This window comes from Papaver somniferum, unplaced genomic scaffold (genome assembly GCF_003573695.1).
Source record: "Papaver somniferum cultivar HN1 unplaced genomic scaffold, ASM357369v1 unplaced-scaffold_21, whole genome shotgun sequence".
Lineage (NCBI taxonomy): Eukaryota > Viridiplantae > Streptophyta > Magnoliopsida > Ranunculales > Papaveraceae > Papaver > Papaver somniferum.
In genome coordinates, this window is record NW_020631041.1 from 6343268 (window position 1) to 6359997 (window position 16730).

The 16730-nt window shown below is 35.6% G+C and overlaps 3 protein-coding genes across 3 annotated transcripts; all 3 read right to left on the reverse strand.

The window, feature by feature from the left end:
- Positions 1–262: 262 nt before the first annotated feature.
- LOC113340157 (protein WHAT'S THIS FACTOR 1 homolog) lies at positions 263–2310 on the reverse strand. The gene has a single exon (XM_026585359.1). The coding sequence runs from the start codon at positions 2109–2111 to the stop codon at positions 582–584; it is 1530 nt and encodes a 509-aa protein (XP_026441144.1). The 5' UTR covers positions 2112–2310; the 3' UTR covers positions 263–581.
- A 404-nt stretch (positions 2311–2714) lies between these two features.
- LOC113340343 (crossover junction endonuclease MUS81-like) lies at positions 2715–9151 on the reverse strand. Its single transcript, XM_026585550.1, has 14 exons — positions 8841–9151; positions 8634–8743; positions 8456–8534; positions 8270–8356; positions 8045–8170; positions 7333–7508; positions 7114–7193; positions 6854–6996; positions 6643–6700; positions 5802–5960; positions 4894–4973; positions 3830–4067; positions 3357–3443; positions 2715–3152 (listed from the first exon to the last, which is right to left on the reverse strand). Exons 1-14 carry the CDS (start codon positions 9056–9058, stop codon positions 3048–3050), a joined length of 1746 nt encoding a protein of 581 aa, XP_026441335.1. The 5' UTR covers positions 9059–9151; the 3' UTR covers positions 2715–3047.
- Positions 9152–9708: 557 nt separating this feature from the next.
- LOC113339297 (histone H3.3-like) lies at positions 9709–13081 on the reverse strand. The gene is made up of 6 exons (XM_026584594.1): positions 12882–13081; positions 12715–12761; positions 12511–12624; positions 12201–12275; positions 11347–11422; positions 9709–10095 (listed from the first exon to the last, which is right to left on the reverse strand). Exons 1-6 carry the CDS (start codon positions 12922–12924, stop codon positions 10028–10030), a joined length of 423 nt encoding a protein of 140 aa, XP_026440379.1. The 5' UTR covers positions 12925–13081; the 3' UTR covers positions 9709–10027.
- Between the last annotated feature and the right edge of the window lie 3649 nt (positions 13082–16730).

The following is a 16730-nucleotide window of genomic DNA, read 5'->3' on the forward strand; positions in this document are numbered from 1 at the left end:
TGCTGTTTTGCAATTGATCCAACCTTGAAACTGATGATGATCTTTATATAATTGTACTGTTTGCTAATTGTGAAATTAATTTCGTTTTGCCAAGCTAATTAATTGTACTGTTTTCCATCTAGTCATGGTATTGTATAAGAAACCCTGAAGCCTTACCAAGGACAGTTACATTATAAGACAGTGATGGCTTGAGCTTTTATTAGGGGGATCAGTCACCTTTGCCAAGATGAATAAAGAGCAACAGAGACAAAAACATGCACAATGAAACTGCTGAAAATGAAAGATTAACAACACTGGAAACTCTATTTCATACACACATCCAAAGAGATTACCATGTAATTCAAATGGAGTTGAATCGATCGTTCACACAGGTTTTATCATCATAATAACACAAAGAATGATTCCAATCATCTGACATACAAAGAGATTACATACTTGTTTTCCCTCTTGAGAACAGATTTCTAGGTTGTTTTCCGAATAGATAACAAGAAAGAGAGACTTCTTGATTCACAGGAGGTACTGATTGCTCCTGGCTTTCAGAGTTCATCAGCTGAGTGCAAAATTTCAAACTACTTCTTTACTTACCACCGTTCTCTTGCCCGACCATCTGGGTACATTGGCTCAAGGGGTTTATCATCCGTATTTCGTCTTTCAACTTGTCTAATCTTTCCAAGACTTACATTTCCATCACCATCATCAAAATCTGGTGGTGTTTCATCGTCATCTTCTTCATCACTCCAATCATCGTCATTGTCATCATCCTCATTTGCCAACAGATTATCAACATCAGACCAATCCTCCTCACCTTCTTCATCCTCCTCACTATCTTCTTCATCTTCGTCCTCATCACCGTCACCTTTATCAACCCTCCGCCCACCTCTCTTTGTAAAACGAGGAACAGCAACAAGTGAACGAAGCTTCTCCTTGATAAGCAACAACCGGTCTTTTTCTATCAATTGAGAATCACGGTAAGCTTCTCGGAGAAAAACTGAATCCCTTTCTCCTTTCAAAGACACATAAAACATATCCGGATGCCTAATCAACATTCCCCTAAGCTGTTGCGAAAACCTGAACTCTTCTCTAAAATGCGTCAAGTGATCTACCAATGTCCTTTTCTCGACACAGAAACTCAACATTTCATGAATAACAGCACAAGCGTGCCTCTCTTTCTCAATAGTACCAGCCTTCAAACCCGAGAAGTCTGCGTACGGAGATATGTAAGGAACTTCCTTAAACTTCAATATCCTTCTCAGCTCACCTTTCGATAGATTCAAACCCTTTGGCAGCTTCACCTTATTGAACTTCGGTGTTCTATCAATAATCAAATTCCTCTCTTCTATCTCTCTAGCTTCATTCTCCTCTGCAGCAATCTCAGCTGCAGATATCGCCAACTCCGGATCCCAGTGCGTCAACTCCAACGCAGGACCACGTTCCGTATCAACCACCCTAAAATACTGAGGATACCGATTACAAATCGTATCTCTAAATTCCGTAGGCAACCCGAAATCCGCCTTCAAATGTGTAATCTTCTCAATCAAAACCCGTTTCTCTAACGACATCATCAACAATTTACGCAACTTAATAACTAGCAATCCTTCCATTTCATTTCTAACTTTCAATTCTTCTAAGTAAATTCTATCAGCTTCTGGTGTTAATCTAAACCTCAACGAAAAACAACCTTCTTCAACAATCTCAAAAACACCAGGAAACCGCTTCAACAAAGCGATGAAACGACGTTTACGCGTAAGACCTAATTCTCTTCTATACCTACCCAAATCTCTAAGTGACATGATTCTATCAGGTTGACCAGTTAATATCTTCCTAATCTTCAATACAAGTTTAAGTTTCTTTTCTCTTTGGATAACATTATCAAAAGGTAACTCCTTTCTTCTCTTAACAACAGCAGTAATCACTTGCCTGAATTGAGGTTTTCTTAAACTTAAAAACCCAATCTTTTTTTCCAGACTCTGACCCAAAAATTGTGACTTTGAAGTGTTGTTTAGTGAAATTGAAACATGGGTTTTTACAGAAAGTCTGGGTTTTAGTGATGGGTATGATAGAACAAGTGATAATGGTGTTGATGATGAAGAAAATATGATTTTTGAATCCATTTTTTTTAATGAAATTACTGAGATGAATACATGAAGAGAAGATTAAGAAACATAGATTAAAAGTGAAGGGATTAAATTGACTTACCTTCTTCGATGATGATTTTAATCGAGAAGACTTAGAACTGAAAAGGGAACCCTGGTAAGGGTTTTGGGAGCAGAGGAGAAGAAGAAAAGAAGATGGTTCAAGGGTTTTAGGAGGAAGGAGGAGGAAATGTTATCCTCTGCTGGTGGGACTTAGATTTGTTTTTGTGAGATATTATGAGGGTAAAGTCGGTATAAATTTTTGAAAGGTGCCTAAGATATTTAGTGAGTGCCCAGAGTAAAAAGTACTGCCAGAAGTGGCAAACAGGGGAGATGCAGGCTAACTTCCGATAAAGGTTTTAACCGATTACTACCACGGTTTAAGGAAAAGTGATACTTTTAATTTTTCAATTTGGTCTAAAAATAAGTCAGACTTAAATGGTGAAAATTATCATTTTCCTGAAACATATGCCAGATTTAAATAGTGAAAGTATCACTTTTCCTGAAACCGAGGGAATATAAGATACTGCTGAAGCATTGGAGGAAAAATTTTGAACATAGAGTGAACTTGACAATCAATGATGCTAGTTTAAGTAGGATGGAATTGTTATACGAAGAGATGAAAATGATAAGGATAGGGTCCCCAATCCAGTTTTCAGCTATAACGCGCTGGTCTTCCTACTCCAGCACTGAAGCCAGGCTTTTGCAATTACATTTGGACAACTCTACCTTGTATAGCATGTCACAGTACAAGGCACGACAGTGGCACATTTCTGAGGCACTCTTGGCCTATATTATTCACTGCCATGAAGCTTCTAAGCAAACATTGACAGGATTTAACTAGAACATATCTATGTGATCATTTTTATATAAACGATATATACATCCTAAATAAGAACAGAAAATCACGCTCCTTTAATCACCCCAAATTAGTCGATATATGTTCCTGCTAGCAGGTCCACTGATCAGGTTGTTACTCTGCTTCTTCAGCATCTCCTCTTGTGCCTCAACATTACCATCCTTCAATAATGATGTACAAGAAAGACAAATTAGAATGTTGCAATAACGTCAGATTACAATGCTTCAAAAAAAAAAAACGTCAGATAACACGGAGATGAAAGCAAGTATTATCCTTCATGTCAACAAAGAACGCAACATAGTGCATCGTAAGAAAATGATGATTCTACAGACGCATTAAGAAGCAGAAATAAGATGAGCACTCACAAGAACGGAGTATGCACGAGCAAGTGACAGTACTGTTGGATACAAACCCAGGACACTAAGAGCAATCTCTTCAGTAACCTGAGGGACCTGCATCAGTGAAAACTCAACTAAGATAAATCCCTTCACTCCACAACCCAGGGATCCAGACAATCCAGTAGGATTCCAGTCAGCAAGGGGAGGATGTTCCTGCATCATATTCCCCGCCAGACAAGCCTGGCACTCGAGGTATGTTGCTCTGACACAACTTAATGAAGGGTGACTGGACTATTTACAAGAAATGACTTATGGGAACCACCAGATCAATTGCTCGATTCTAAAGTCCTTAGGTCCCCATCAGTCGAATGCAGTCAACAAGGGAAATATACTCTTGCATCACATTGTAGGGGAAGAGGAAGGATAATAACTCTTCGAATGCAGAATTTACATGTTCCACAATCTACACTTCTACTAAAGTCTGTAAAGGGAGTAAATACCTGCATGAGTTGGGTACCGAATAAGTCACTGACAGTTACTTTTTCCAGATCTTCACACTTCTTAATGAATTCACTGTACGAAGGGCAAGTTCCACTTTTTCTTGCCGTGTCATCGCGAGTTTTCTCCATGTAATAATGTGCTATTGCTTGTGTAAGATAACCATATTTTCTTAGCGTTTCTGGTCCATTGGCCGTTCTGTGAACATCAAAACCTTCCAGAATTTCCGTTGTGAAACAACTGCAAGCAACACAGAGTCTCATTCATTAAAAAACAAAAAGCTGCAACATATTGGTAAGGTTAAACTGGAAATAAAAAGAAGTCAATAGAAACTAGTCATGTGTCAGATCGACTGAGTTCTTTTGGGTAAGTCAATATTAGGAAACTGGGTAATACTAATAATAGTAAACTTGCACATTGATCATTAACACAGTGGAGAATGCAATGATCTACATACTAGCTTCATTGACGTTTAGAATTCCTGGTAACCTTTTTAAGCAAACAAATCCAAAATCCAGAAAGCCACTTTGACTTAAATATACCTTTGCTTCTTTTATGGTAACTCTAGCCTTTTAATTTTGGTGGCAATTATATCTTAAGGCATTCAAAAATTCATAAGATCTCAGTATATCTCAAAGAACGCATACCTTGTTGAGACAGATGAAGGAAAACAGATAACTGAAAGAGGCCTACTTCTACGTGTAAATGCTATGCTTTTGTACCAAATGCATATTAGAAACTACAACTACTTATAGATGATTTCGTAGCACCTTATCATTCCGATAAACATATAAGCTTACAGTTCAATCAACACTCTGCCACTTGCAGTACTAGTCAGTCTGTTACATGGACCTGGAGAGCTCAGAGCCCCATTGAACTCAAGTAGGAGGAGAAGAAGGAAATACAGCGACGAGTGAAACTACCTTACACCTTCGTTGAGCACATCATACTGCTCATCAGTCAGTCTCATGTAAATAATAATCTACTGAACATGCTTGATAAATATAAACACAATCATCAAATGCCGCAACCTGCAAACGTTATAAAGAATCTAATAAACACTTACGCGGTTTTGATGGCTTCAGCTGCTTCTATAAAATTTAGATCGCCTTCCACCAGATATATAAGCTTTTTAACTCCACATCTCTAGAAAATAACTTTTACATGTTAAAAGTACATATAGTAGAAACAAAGTTCGCTAATGCAAAGAATGGATAAGTAAATACAAATACAACGACAGGTAGAACTCAAGCCACCCATCATTGAACTTCTAACCCCACAAACAAAACTAAAATACAAATACAATTTATTGTCAACCTAGGCTAACCTTCAGAGACTACAAAATCCTGAATGAATTTATCGAACTTTAACTTTAAGTAACTAGCCTAACATCTTGAAGGTTGTGAGCACTCGTTACATTTTAGTTGTTTTATCAGTTGTCATTTTTCAATTTAGTTGTAATTCCGCGATCATTATGTAAATGGCTATCGAAAATTTACGCCATCAGATTTCAGATTTCCTCAATCATTATCAGTTTTTAGATATATAATAGTTGCAGTTATATTATTGTCTTCAATATGTAATACCTCTACAGTGTTTATCACCATATTTTTAAAATATATAAGGTTAGGCAGGATATCTTGTTTACCACAGATGCATTTCTACAACTGTCTCCATACATATTGTAGGATGTAATAGACATTTGAGGTATTACACTGTGACATGACTAGTGCGATCTAGGTTAAGGAACCACTGTTAAGAATTTTCCTCAAACAACAAACTACTCTGGATGACGCCATTTTTCTTTTTCTTTCAATGATAATGATTGTTAAGATTGACTTTCGAAAGACCAACACTAAGGACTTGTTAACATCACTGAGGGTGTTCTAAAATATACTACGATCATCAGCACCAAAAGTTAAACACTGACTCCACAAGAAAAAAGGTACACACAGTTCAAACAAAGACTCATACCAGGATCCTCAGTTTCTGATCTTTATATCGACTGTCTCTTATTGACATGCGTAAATCATCAATTTCCTTCCTCTCTACAATAAAGTCAAGGACAAATTCATTTTCAAGGTTCTTATCCTGAGCTATCCATATTGCATCACCAACAGGTAACCGTCTAACCTGAAGTAGCATAAGAAACAATCATCAGCGACAACCAAAGCCACACTGCACAATTTGCTGGATACCAACTACAGAAGGTAAAGAAACATTTCTACAACTAGAAAACCGGACAGATAAAATGGAAGTATAAACAGACACTGATACCAGCTCGGGTGGCTCAGTGAACAACTTAAAGAGGGCGTCAACAGCAACAAGATAACAATCTCAATAAGTGATAAATGCAACAATGGAAAAGGAAATTAGGTTACTTTGCAAAGTACGAAAAACCATGACTTAATAGTTGCAGATGAGGCATCTTTATTATATTCAGGTGGACGTGGATGATTTTAACGAAGAAGTTGAAGAAGTTAAATTTCATTTGCCGTTATACACATGGTACTAAGAATCACCAAGTTAAGTTTTGTTAACAATAACATAGTATAATCCACTTTCCCGAAAATCTAAAATTATGCAACTACGCACACGAATCCAAGTCCTTGTGAATATCTGATTTATTTAGTTTTATAATCACACTAACATCTAATTCGCCACATGCACACTGTTCCCCATTTAATCTATCAAGTCCATATTTAAGATATCCCGTTACATATTTAAGAAAGTTCAAACTGACAGAAAGTTTGCGACCTTTATATAAGAAACATTCAGTCAAACCTGAGTGATCCTAAAGTTCATCATGACTTACCTCTACTTGAATTTTGTACTCAGAGCTTACATTCTGAATAGTCTTTTTCGACCTAGCCCTGCAAATCAGAGAAAGAAGAAAATTTAGTAGTAAACAAACTCACAAGCTTAACTCATACACACTTAAAATGCAACAGACATGGTTTGCAGAATAACAAATATCAAATTGACAAAGATATGTCAAATCACAAGACGAGAGTCAGATAACTAACCAATTGTTATTCTTAGTGAAATGCTCTCGATCATCCAATATCAAGATCACATTATAGACATCCTTAAATCTCTCCCCAAATTTTAAAGGAGGCGTCATTAAGGAACTCATATTGCCACCCAGACCATCAAAACTGAATGATTTCTGCACATAAACAATATTAGTGTCTATGGGGGGAACTAGTCAACAATGAGTCATATTGAAACAAGTGCGCATCTAATTGACTGCTCTCAACATGTATTATTACTTCTTTACACATACAGAAGATGAGCAAGCTTGTGAGGCTGAACCATGCAGTGCTGAATCAACGCGGCATGAATAATCTGGAACACGTGCTACACCTGCACAAGAATATTGTTTCATTATTTCCAGCTAAACATGAGTCTAATTGACTGTAAAGCAGCAGCTACCATACGCCCATATGAATATTTTTAGTAAATAAGTGTTTTAAACTTCATTAAAACTATGACGAAAGCGTACCCATATCTTCAACAATGCAGGTGCTTGAGTATGGATGAGAAACCTTTCCCAATCTAACTGATTTCTCTTGAGAGTCTTGACTGCTTGAATCCAATGTAACTTCTTCACTAGAAAAGGGGATGGTTTTTGATTGGCATTCCTGGGCAGCTTTCACGCCTTCCGGGGTTAACATGTACCTAGACAAAAGGAAAAATCAAGAGCTTTAACGGATGCTTCTTTATCAAAAAGTAAACAAACAACCACAGCTTGCTCATTTTATTTACGATCTTGTATACTGAAGATAATAAATTATAGTTTCTTCTCATATCTTGAATCTATAGGTTGAATCAATATACAGCAATAACCAATCTTAACAATCTTCAACCTTCGAATGAATTCTATTTAAAAATTAATAAGTCGGGAGATTCAATTCAGCATCAAACACCAAGCAGCATTAACTCAAGTTTTTTAAAACTCTAAGACAGAAATTGGAATTGTCAGTTTATAGAAAGTCCGAGACACCTACAATTTTAAAAACAAGACATAACTGACATTGTTGAGTCAGTTTCAAAGTAACAAGTGTCGTAATCCTTTTAAGGTAACTCTAATCAATTCCGCCACACAGGATGGAAAGACAATTGGGAACTCTAGCAGACAAGTACAGGTTCAAAAAAGATTGAAACAAACTCTGCCGATAAACAAGTAAGAAGAAGGCAAAGCTGAGATTTCATACTTCGCTGGATTACTAGCCTTGATAACCAATCCTTTGGTTATCAGTCCGCCCATACAGCTCCATCCAGTATACCACTGGTTACCTGAATTTCCACCTTGCATAGGTTTGCCTTTTCCCCTCTCTGGCCTACAAGTCAAGTAATTCAATTTCAAAATCATTTGTTTCCAACCAAACTCATCTTTCAAGCAACAAACAGATAACCAACAATACGCTGCTAGTACATACATAATCGGCACCCTTGAAAGTCCACTCGCCTCAGTCGCATCAATAAGTTCTTGTTTCTTCATGTATTCTTTCCCATTTAAAGTTTCCCTGCCGCATATCAAAAATCATTCATCGGAATCATTCTTAGACAACTTTACATCATAAGAAACTTAAATAAAATGAGAAATTTCAATTTGGTACACTTACTTATAAAGGGTAATCAACAAAGCATAAGCCACCGAGTTCTTCTGTGGCAAATACCTCTTTTTTCCTTTACTTCTCTTTCCTAGAAACAATTCCATGAACCCAATTTCAAACAAGATAACTAGAAATTCACAAATGCTAATGCCATTTCCAATAACAATTTTAATAATCATAAACACACCTTTCTGGGAGGAACCCACTTCTTCTTCATCATCATCTTCTTGCTCAGAACAATCCGAATCCGTCTTGAAAAATTCTTTGCACAGCTTCAGAGTCCACTGTCCTATACCCCTACAAAAAAAAAAAAAAAACATTTACATTATTATTACCAACAAATCAATCTAAGAATGAGGAAAAATTAAATACAAGATAGGCATTCAATCTATACTTAATCTTGATGAATTCCAGTTGGGTTCTAACAGGTTTTTTCTTTTTGCAGATGCTTGTATATGCTGTGTAAAGAGTAGAATCTGTATATTCAGAAATCCCTTTTGCTGTTTCCTTCATTTCTTGCCTCTTCTTTTTGAAGAATAACACCAGAGGTTCATTTTCAGGGTTCAGGATTGGTTTATCATCCCACTCCCAAGGAGCAAGCAAACCGCCCATCACCTTCGATCAAACCCTAGAACAGTAGTGTAATAGTCGGGAGAGAAGAGAGTGGTTTAAATGTTGAGATCCTGGTTATTCTAGGGACTTCATTTGTTGTTGTGAGTTATTATGAGGGTAAACACGGTATTAAATATTTTAAGAGTCCGTAGGATGTTTTAGTGAGTGCCCAAATATTTTAATGAAAAGTTTTTGCTTAGTTTCATTTCAGAAAAAGTGATATTTCCGTTTTTTTTCTTTTTTTTTTGCCTAAATTGATAAGGTAAAAGTATCATTTTTTCTGAAAAAGATTCATTTTTATCTAAGTTGTAAAGGTAAAAATACCACTTTTCATGAAACAGATTCATTTGCATGTCCGCGATTTCTCTTTTCTTTCTGGCCTTTGTGAAAGCAATTTAGGGAGCATGGAAGGAGAGAGTTTCTTGTAACCTTTTACAAACAGATGCAAACTTTTAAGGTTGGGCCAAAGTTCGCATCCATTCTGGTTTACAGGCATAACATGCTGGTCTTCCTGGCACTGGAGTACAATGTTCTAAAACTGAAGTTCTAAAACCATAGTGCTGAGTGAGACCTTGTCAAACAAGGAGTCACATTTTTTGGTGCACAATATTTGTTTGGCGAAAATCCAAATAAACAACCAGATACCGAAATCATTGAATAGCAATTGCACAAAAACTAAAAAGATAATCTGAAATTCTCAACCGTTCAAACTAGTTTCGCTCTTCAATAACAGGTAAGGGCTACTACTGCATCAATGAATCAGAGAGACATTTCAAGCATCTTCTGTTACACACAGTAAAATCTTAATCTGACTACCTACCAGCTTCTTAAGACATTTCGACTGAATCCTAGTTAAGTTAGACATACACACATGAGGGGTTTACTACCAATATGATACCAACAACACAATACTAATGTCAGAGCTTGAAAACTGCACATAGGTGTTAGACTGTGGCTGATGCAGCTCTCTCACCATGGCTGAGAGCCATAGTGACCTCTCCCACCGAGCCTTCTTGCTAGCTGCCAATCTTTTTGCACTGCAACAAAAGCAAAGTAAATATCAAATAATGCCAGCTATATTCTTCAAGATCAGAATTTTCTTATTGAACGGAAGCAGCAAATATCAATTGCAAGAACGGTATTAAGAGAATAATAACAGGGACAAATGCGTTACACAAAAGAAGTAGGATTATATTAGAAACTTGAATAGGATATCATGATCGAAGCTTATCCCTAAATCTAAATTAGGTATTCGTCCCATTCTAAATATCACATGATTGAGCTTTACTAGAGACCTCAGATATAGAAAAGATAATGCTGATTAAAGAAAGTTGAACTGGAGGATGCCGTTCATTGAGTAAACAGAATATTTCCTTCACCCACAGACAGATAAACTTAATGGAAAGTAGGGAGAAATCTTATGCATCTATAATCAATTACATGAAAATTTGACAACGTGAAGGATAACTAAAAGACAGAAGAATAACAGGGATGATTGCGTTACAAAAGAAGTAGGATTAGACTAGATACTTAAATAGGATCTCATGATTGAAGCTTATCCCTAAATCCAGATTAGGTATCCCATTCTCTAAGTACCATACAAAAGAAGCAGATCTAACATGGTTTTAGCTAGAGAGGTTTACTGGAGACTTAAAAATAGAAAAGATAATGCTAATTAGAGAAAGTTGAGCTGGTGGATGCCGTGCATTGAGTAAACAGAATATTTCCATCTCCTGCAGATAAATTTAATAAAAAGTGAGGAGGAATTTATGCATCTACATTCAATTACCCGAGGATTTGACAAAACTGAGGATAACTAAAAGACAGAACAATGTGTTACTAATCAGAAGTAACTTGAGGTCGTACACCCAAAGCACTTCTCTTTCCTCTATGGTTTGAACTTCAAAATATGTTTTGAGGTTGTTTGTTGCTTTAAGGAAAAGGGGCAGAATTAGCATTTAGCATTAAGCAAAGTGCTATTTGGTAGTTCACATGATAACAGAACGGCATGGAGCAAGGTTTTAACAACATCACGGATTTCACTATATTAAGAGTGTTTTATTACTTGCCGTATTCAACAAAAAGTGTCAGTTCTGAATTTTATAACATCTGTAATGGAAGAGAATTTTTTAAGATACAACAGTTAAAACTACATTATACACGTCATTTATATGTGCAAGAAGAAGCAAAACACACGAGGATGAAGAGCATTCTGTCATGAGGATTTGACTAGGAATCTAAAAAGAAATTATGGAGAGAAACCCTCCATATCAGAGTTTTTAACTTACTGATGGTCACACGTTTCGCATGGATTGCGCATAGCTGAGCATCTTCAAATGTACCAACCAGAAAAGCTTCAGTTGCCTACAGTTGCACAAACACACAGAAAAGTTTACATATAGACACGTAATACATAGGAAACATCTTAGGAGAAGTTAAGAGGGTTCACATGATATAACATTGGTTTACAATATATTGTAGGTCAAAGATTTTTGTCTAGTTAAAAAAATATGATTGACTATTGGTAATAGGAACTCCACTTTACCAAATTTAAGTCGAATATTTTGAAAACAATGCAGCTAGATCTACTCGAGAGATATCTAAGGAAACATAAAGAATTCCTGCTCCCTTCCTTTAAACTCATTCTCAAATAAATGTTTAAGAAAAAGGAAAATTTGCTATTAAATCTTCGATCATTATTTTCCCTTTTGTATATTTTGATCCTTGTACTAGTCTGGAAAAACTGGTCTATCCTGTCCAAGTTTGCAGGAAAAATAGGTACTCTAGTTGTAACTGACTAAAACAGTGCACATTCAGCTACTTCTGAGTCACAATGACTTGGACTTGACAAAATACATAGCGCATCCTCAAACTAAATCATCTATACTAGTCTAAGCCCTGTCGTTAAACTCTCGACAAAACAGTTGGAGCACAATTGTTGAGGTAATTGTAGTCTTTATGTTCTATGATGCTACTGGTACTAGGTGATTTACATTAAATTTCACGAGCATTTGTACCATAACCTATCATAGCAACTACAGATACAATTTTGTATCACATTTGACAGCACAACAGTAAAGAAAGATGCAATGAACACCACCATAAATGAATAACTTGAATAGTTTCAAACACCAAAATATACCTCCTGAAGTGCCGTTAAAGCTTCTGCTTGCCAACGATTAACTTCTTTACTAAAATTGTCTGTGATCTCTTTCACCTAACACAAACATACAATAGAAAACATTTAACAACACACACCCATGTAATAAAATCAAAACACAGAGCACTAACTAAACCAGTAAAAACCCAAACAGATCACATTCTAGGTCAGATTCATTTTATTCAAAAACAAACCAAATCTTTAATTCAAGCATTTAAACAAACACTTGGAAAGCAACTTAAGTAAAATCAAAATTTCACACGTAATAGAAAAAATCAAAATTCATACTTACAATTCTAACAAATGGGGCTCTAGGCAATAACAGATCAATACTCTTCTGCAATTTTCGTATCTCTTGAAGTGCTTTGGTTCCTGGTTTATGTCTGTATGACCTCTTCTTACCCCCCTGGAACAACAACAACATCAACACACACAAAAAAAAAACACTAAAAAGAAAATTAGATCTTAGAAATATAGAGAAGGATAGAGAGAGTACCGCATCAGAACTAGAACTTGCTGGTGGTGGTGGTAGTTGTTGACGACCTGTAACAAAAATGTGAAAAAATAAATAATCAGGGTTTCTGGAGGAAAAAATCATCGATCAAATACCAAAATCAAGCTTTAAAGAGAGAGTTAGAGAGAAAGACACAGAGAGAGATGTACCTCCAGGTGTGTACCTTTGGGCGAAATGCTTTTTCCTCGCCATGGCGTCTACAAGAACACTAATCAAAGAAGAAGAAGGAGGAGGAGGAAATCGAAACAAAGAGAGAGGGAGATTTGATAAAAAATAATTAATTAGGTTTGATGTTACTGTTCCCGCTGGATACTCAATTTCATTTCATCAGAGGGATGGAGGGGGGAAAGGAAAGTCATTTTCATTTTTGATTTTCATAATGGGGAGGAGTTGGTGGTAAGAGGACGTTGGCTGAGTGGGTCCCACATTTGATTTTTGAATTTCTGAGTTTGTGTCTGACTCGAGAGTTTTGAGAATAGTAGCCGTTGAGCATGTGGCCCGTTGGTCAACCGTGCTGAAGTGAACTTTCGGGCCCAAAATGTCATAAAAATTTCATACGTCATTTTATCTAGCAAGCTTGGGTGATTATTCGGGAAGTCAATATCTTTCTGGCTAGTGGTATCGCTATCAGGACCAAGTTGTATTTTTGGGATTGATTCATGTCTCTGATTGCGAGTTACTGGTGGCAGGAGCTAGTTTCTGTAAAATCTTATCAACATACCCCTCACTCAAAAAACAATTTTATTTCTAACACAATTATTGAAAAACTGAGAAATGTCAGGTCATTTCAACCTCTGAGAAAGCATAGCCACCATAAACATTACACGTCACCGCCTAACCTACCCCGATCACTTCAGACCATGCATACAAGTACATGTCTCTCGTGCTCGCGAAATTGATAAAGTGATGAGACTAAGAAGGATCAAAAAGGCACATCAACTTAGTTATCGTTTGAATAACAACAGTTTGTTCAATAAGAGTACAAGTAATCAAAATACTAAAAGAGACTCGTAAGAAAAGGATCCAAAGTTCATAAACCAAAAAATCAAGAAGTGCTCAAACCAAGACAATATCATACACAGGAAAATATTAAAACTTCAAACATGTCTTACTAGATTGTATTGACATAGCTAGTACTGTGGTGTATGAAGATAGAGTTGTTGTGCAGGATAAGTTGATGTAGCAGTGTAGGATAATGAATTCTATTTTATATTTATAATATTTGCACCACGTGTATGTTGTATAAGTATGTTTTTTGTCTTGTTAGTAAATTTTTTAATCACAGTATAAATATTATGTCATTGCTATCATTATCAAACCTTTATCACCATGAACACATGTTATTATTGTATGATATAGGTTAGGGTTGCGTTTTCAACTCTTTTTCGATCCCAGTTTTCTTTTCTTTTCTTTTTTATCTATATTTTCTCATTTTATTTTATTTTATTTTAGTTGACTGTTGAATGTGAATTGTTCAGAGAAGATTTCTTCGTCGTTCTTGATTAAATCTCAACATTTGTTTTTTTATTTCTTAATCAAGATTTTTTTTATGTTGTTGATTTTGATCTCCTAATGTTGGTGAATTGTTTTTTTAAGATGTTTTATTTATCTCTCTCATCTCATTGCGTTTTTCAATATTTTTTATTGGATTCAGATTTGTAAATGATCCAATAATTTCCAGCTTCTTCATCAATGGAAAATCCAACTGCAACTTCGCTTTATCATGTTTTGAATCAACTAACTCGCTTTGTGAATCTCAAACTCAAAGAAGACAATTACATATATATACATATAACATGGAGGAATCCACTAAATCCTTTCATTCAAAAATATAAGCACATTTGTTATCTGGATGATTCATGTGTGCCCCATATAGTTTACAAATCAAAGACATCAATAAAACGAAATCGAGAATCCTTGTTATACTGATTGGATTGTAAACAATATATAGTTATCAATTGATAACTGTATGAATTGTGACAAAGTAAACATAGCTTTTACCCACTTAAAAATAGAAGTAGAAATCCTCCCCCCCCCCCCCTAATGAGAGCAACACTAATCAAAAATCTCTCAACTTAACTAACATCAGCCGCTGGATGTTTCCTCTTCAAAGTTAGACCGTTGGATGACAAAAATATTTCGTTATAGATTCCTGTCACAGAAAATTTTTCCGTGTCGTTACTTCCCGAAAATTCCCTCCATCTTCTTTTCCAAAATGAAACGCTTTCTTTCGTCTTCAGTTCCATCACCACCCATCGTTATCATCACCCCCACCATTATCATCATCACCAGCACCACCGCCACTATCATCATAACCAGCAACGCCACCACTATCTCACCACCAACAACATAGCGCTTTCTTTCCGTCACAATCAAGACCCTCTCCATGACTACCTCACCATCACCAACAATAGAGTATTATTTGATTAATTCAATTCATTGATTTCGATTGACTTAATCTTCTCCCCAAATCAAGTTTTGAATGATTTCATTTTCTCCTCCAAATTAATTATAGGTCAGCAATAACTCAATTGATGATTCTCATCTCCACCCAAATCGACTTCCAATTTGGGTTCACCGATGCGTCACCATTGTCATCATGTTATTATTCTATTTTGAAAACTTAAATTGGTTCATTTTTTTACTCGACATAGTTTTCTCATGCCACCCCAAAAGTCAGACGTTTGTATGTGCAGAATACCTGGTTATGAAACAAAATTCTGCACATAAAACATATTCGATGAAGTTCCATTAATGGTTGGCTTTCCTTTCATATCCCTTTATTGTATATACTTTGAAATTTTTTATTTTTTTATCAGATTTGGGTAATAACTTTGTTAATGCATGTAAAACGATTTCATTATAAAAGATTCACATTTACTTATTCTTCGCATGAATTATAATCAACATAAGATAATAGTGAAATCAGTTTAGTAAAACAAGACATTTTATTAATTATGTATACAAAATTCAGTTGATTGAGGTGATACTTTACTTCCCATTTGTAACAACGAACTTTAGATTTCAACATATAATGTTGAAGAAAAAAATTGTTGTTTTCTGCCAATGCAGTTGCAACTTGGATTTTATTTGTTCCTCCACACAAGTTTAATCAGTTTTTGTAAGAAACATCTTCACTTTTTGGTGATTCAAGGTAACACTAAGAATTAGTTCTTACGTTGTAGTAATATCGCAGCCAACAACTTTTCCTGTCGTGCATAATGTTACTTGGTACACATTGGCAAAAGATGAAAGTAATGGGTTTCTATGGTAGTATTGGTGGACTTATAGTTTATAAATAGAACTTACAACTTTGATGTAGTTACATTCTAGACATTAGCTTAGAAAACGAAAATTATAGCTTTATCGATATTTTGTATCTGAAAAAGAAATCAACATGGACTGGTTAGAATAATTGACACTATCCGAATTTTGGAGGAAGTGTGTCATAGATTTGAGAGTTGACAACATCCATGAAGAGATTATATAGAGTCATGTATTTATGTAGCTAAATAACACTTACAACTTTCATGTAGTTTTATTTTGTATGTTAGCTTAGTTTAAGAAAGCTTTATTAATATTTTGTGTCTGAAAAAGAAAATCAACATTGAGTTGTTGACATGTTAGCTAATGATGACACTATCTGGTTTTTGTAGAATCCGTGTCATAGCTCGAGAGATAACAAAAATTCATTAAGGGGCAGGTGCTTGAAAATATTTAACTGGATAGACGACATGAGACTAGCACTTGACATCATAAGATTCTGTCCACTTATATTTACTTGGAACGCGACTGATTATTTATCGATGTATTGGCTAGGTTGAAGTGATTGACACTTTATTCATAACCCTCACAAAAATGTCTGAGCATAAAGTTCAGCAGTAGGTTTCATGACCCTTTTCAGAGTCGGAGGGTGGGTACGCTTTGATTAATAATGCCAACGGACATAGAAAACCTGTGACTGTTAGATAATTTTAATTAATAACTATGTAAATCTC

Coding starts and splice junctions, on each gene's coding strand:
- LOC113340157 (XM_026585359.1), bottom strand. CDS start 2,111: ATGGATTCAAAAATCATATTTTCTTCATCATCAACACCATTATCACTT.
- LOC113340343 (XM_026585550.1), bottom strand. CDS start 9,058: ATGGGCGGTTTGCTTGCTCCTTGGGAGTGGGATGATAAACCAATCCTG. Junction 8,357..8,455: donor TTGTTGATTACCCTTTATAA/GTAAGTGTACCA, acceptor GATATGCGGCAG/GGAAACTTTAAATGGGAAAG. Junction 6,701..6,853: donor TTCACTAAGAATAACAATTG/GTTAGTTATCTG, acceptor TCTGATTTGCAG/GGCTAGGTCGAAAAAGACTA.
- LOC113339297 (XM_026584594.1), bottom strand. CDS start 12,924: ATGGCGAGGAAAAAGCATTTCGCCCAAAGGTACACACCTGGAG. Junction 11,423..12,200: donor CTTTAACGGCACTTCAGGAG/GTATATTTTGGT, acceptor GTGCAACTGTAG/GCAACTGAAGCTTTTCTGGT. Junction 10,096..11,346: donor TGCGAAACGTGTGACCATCA/GTAAGTTAAAAA, acceptor CTTTTGTTGCAG/TGCAAAAAGATTGGCAGCTA.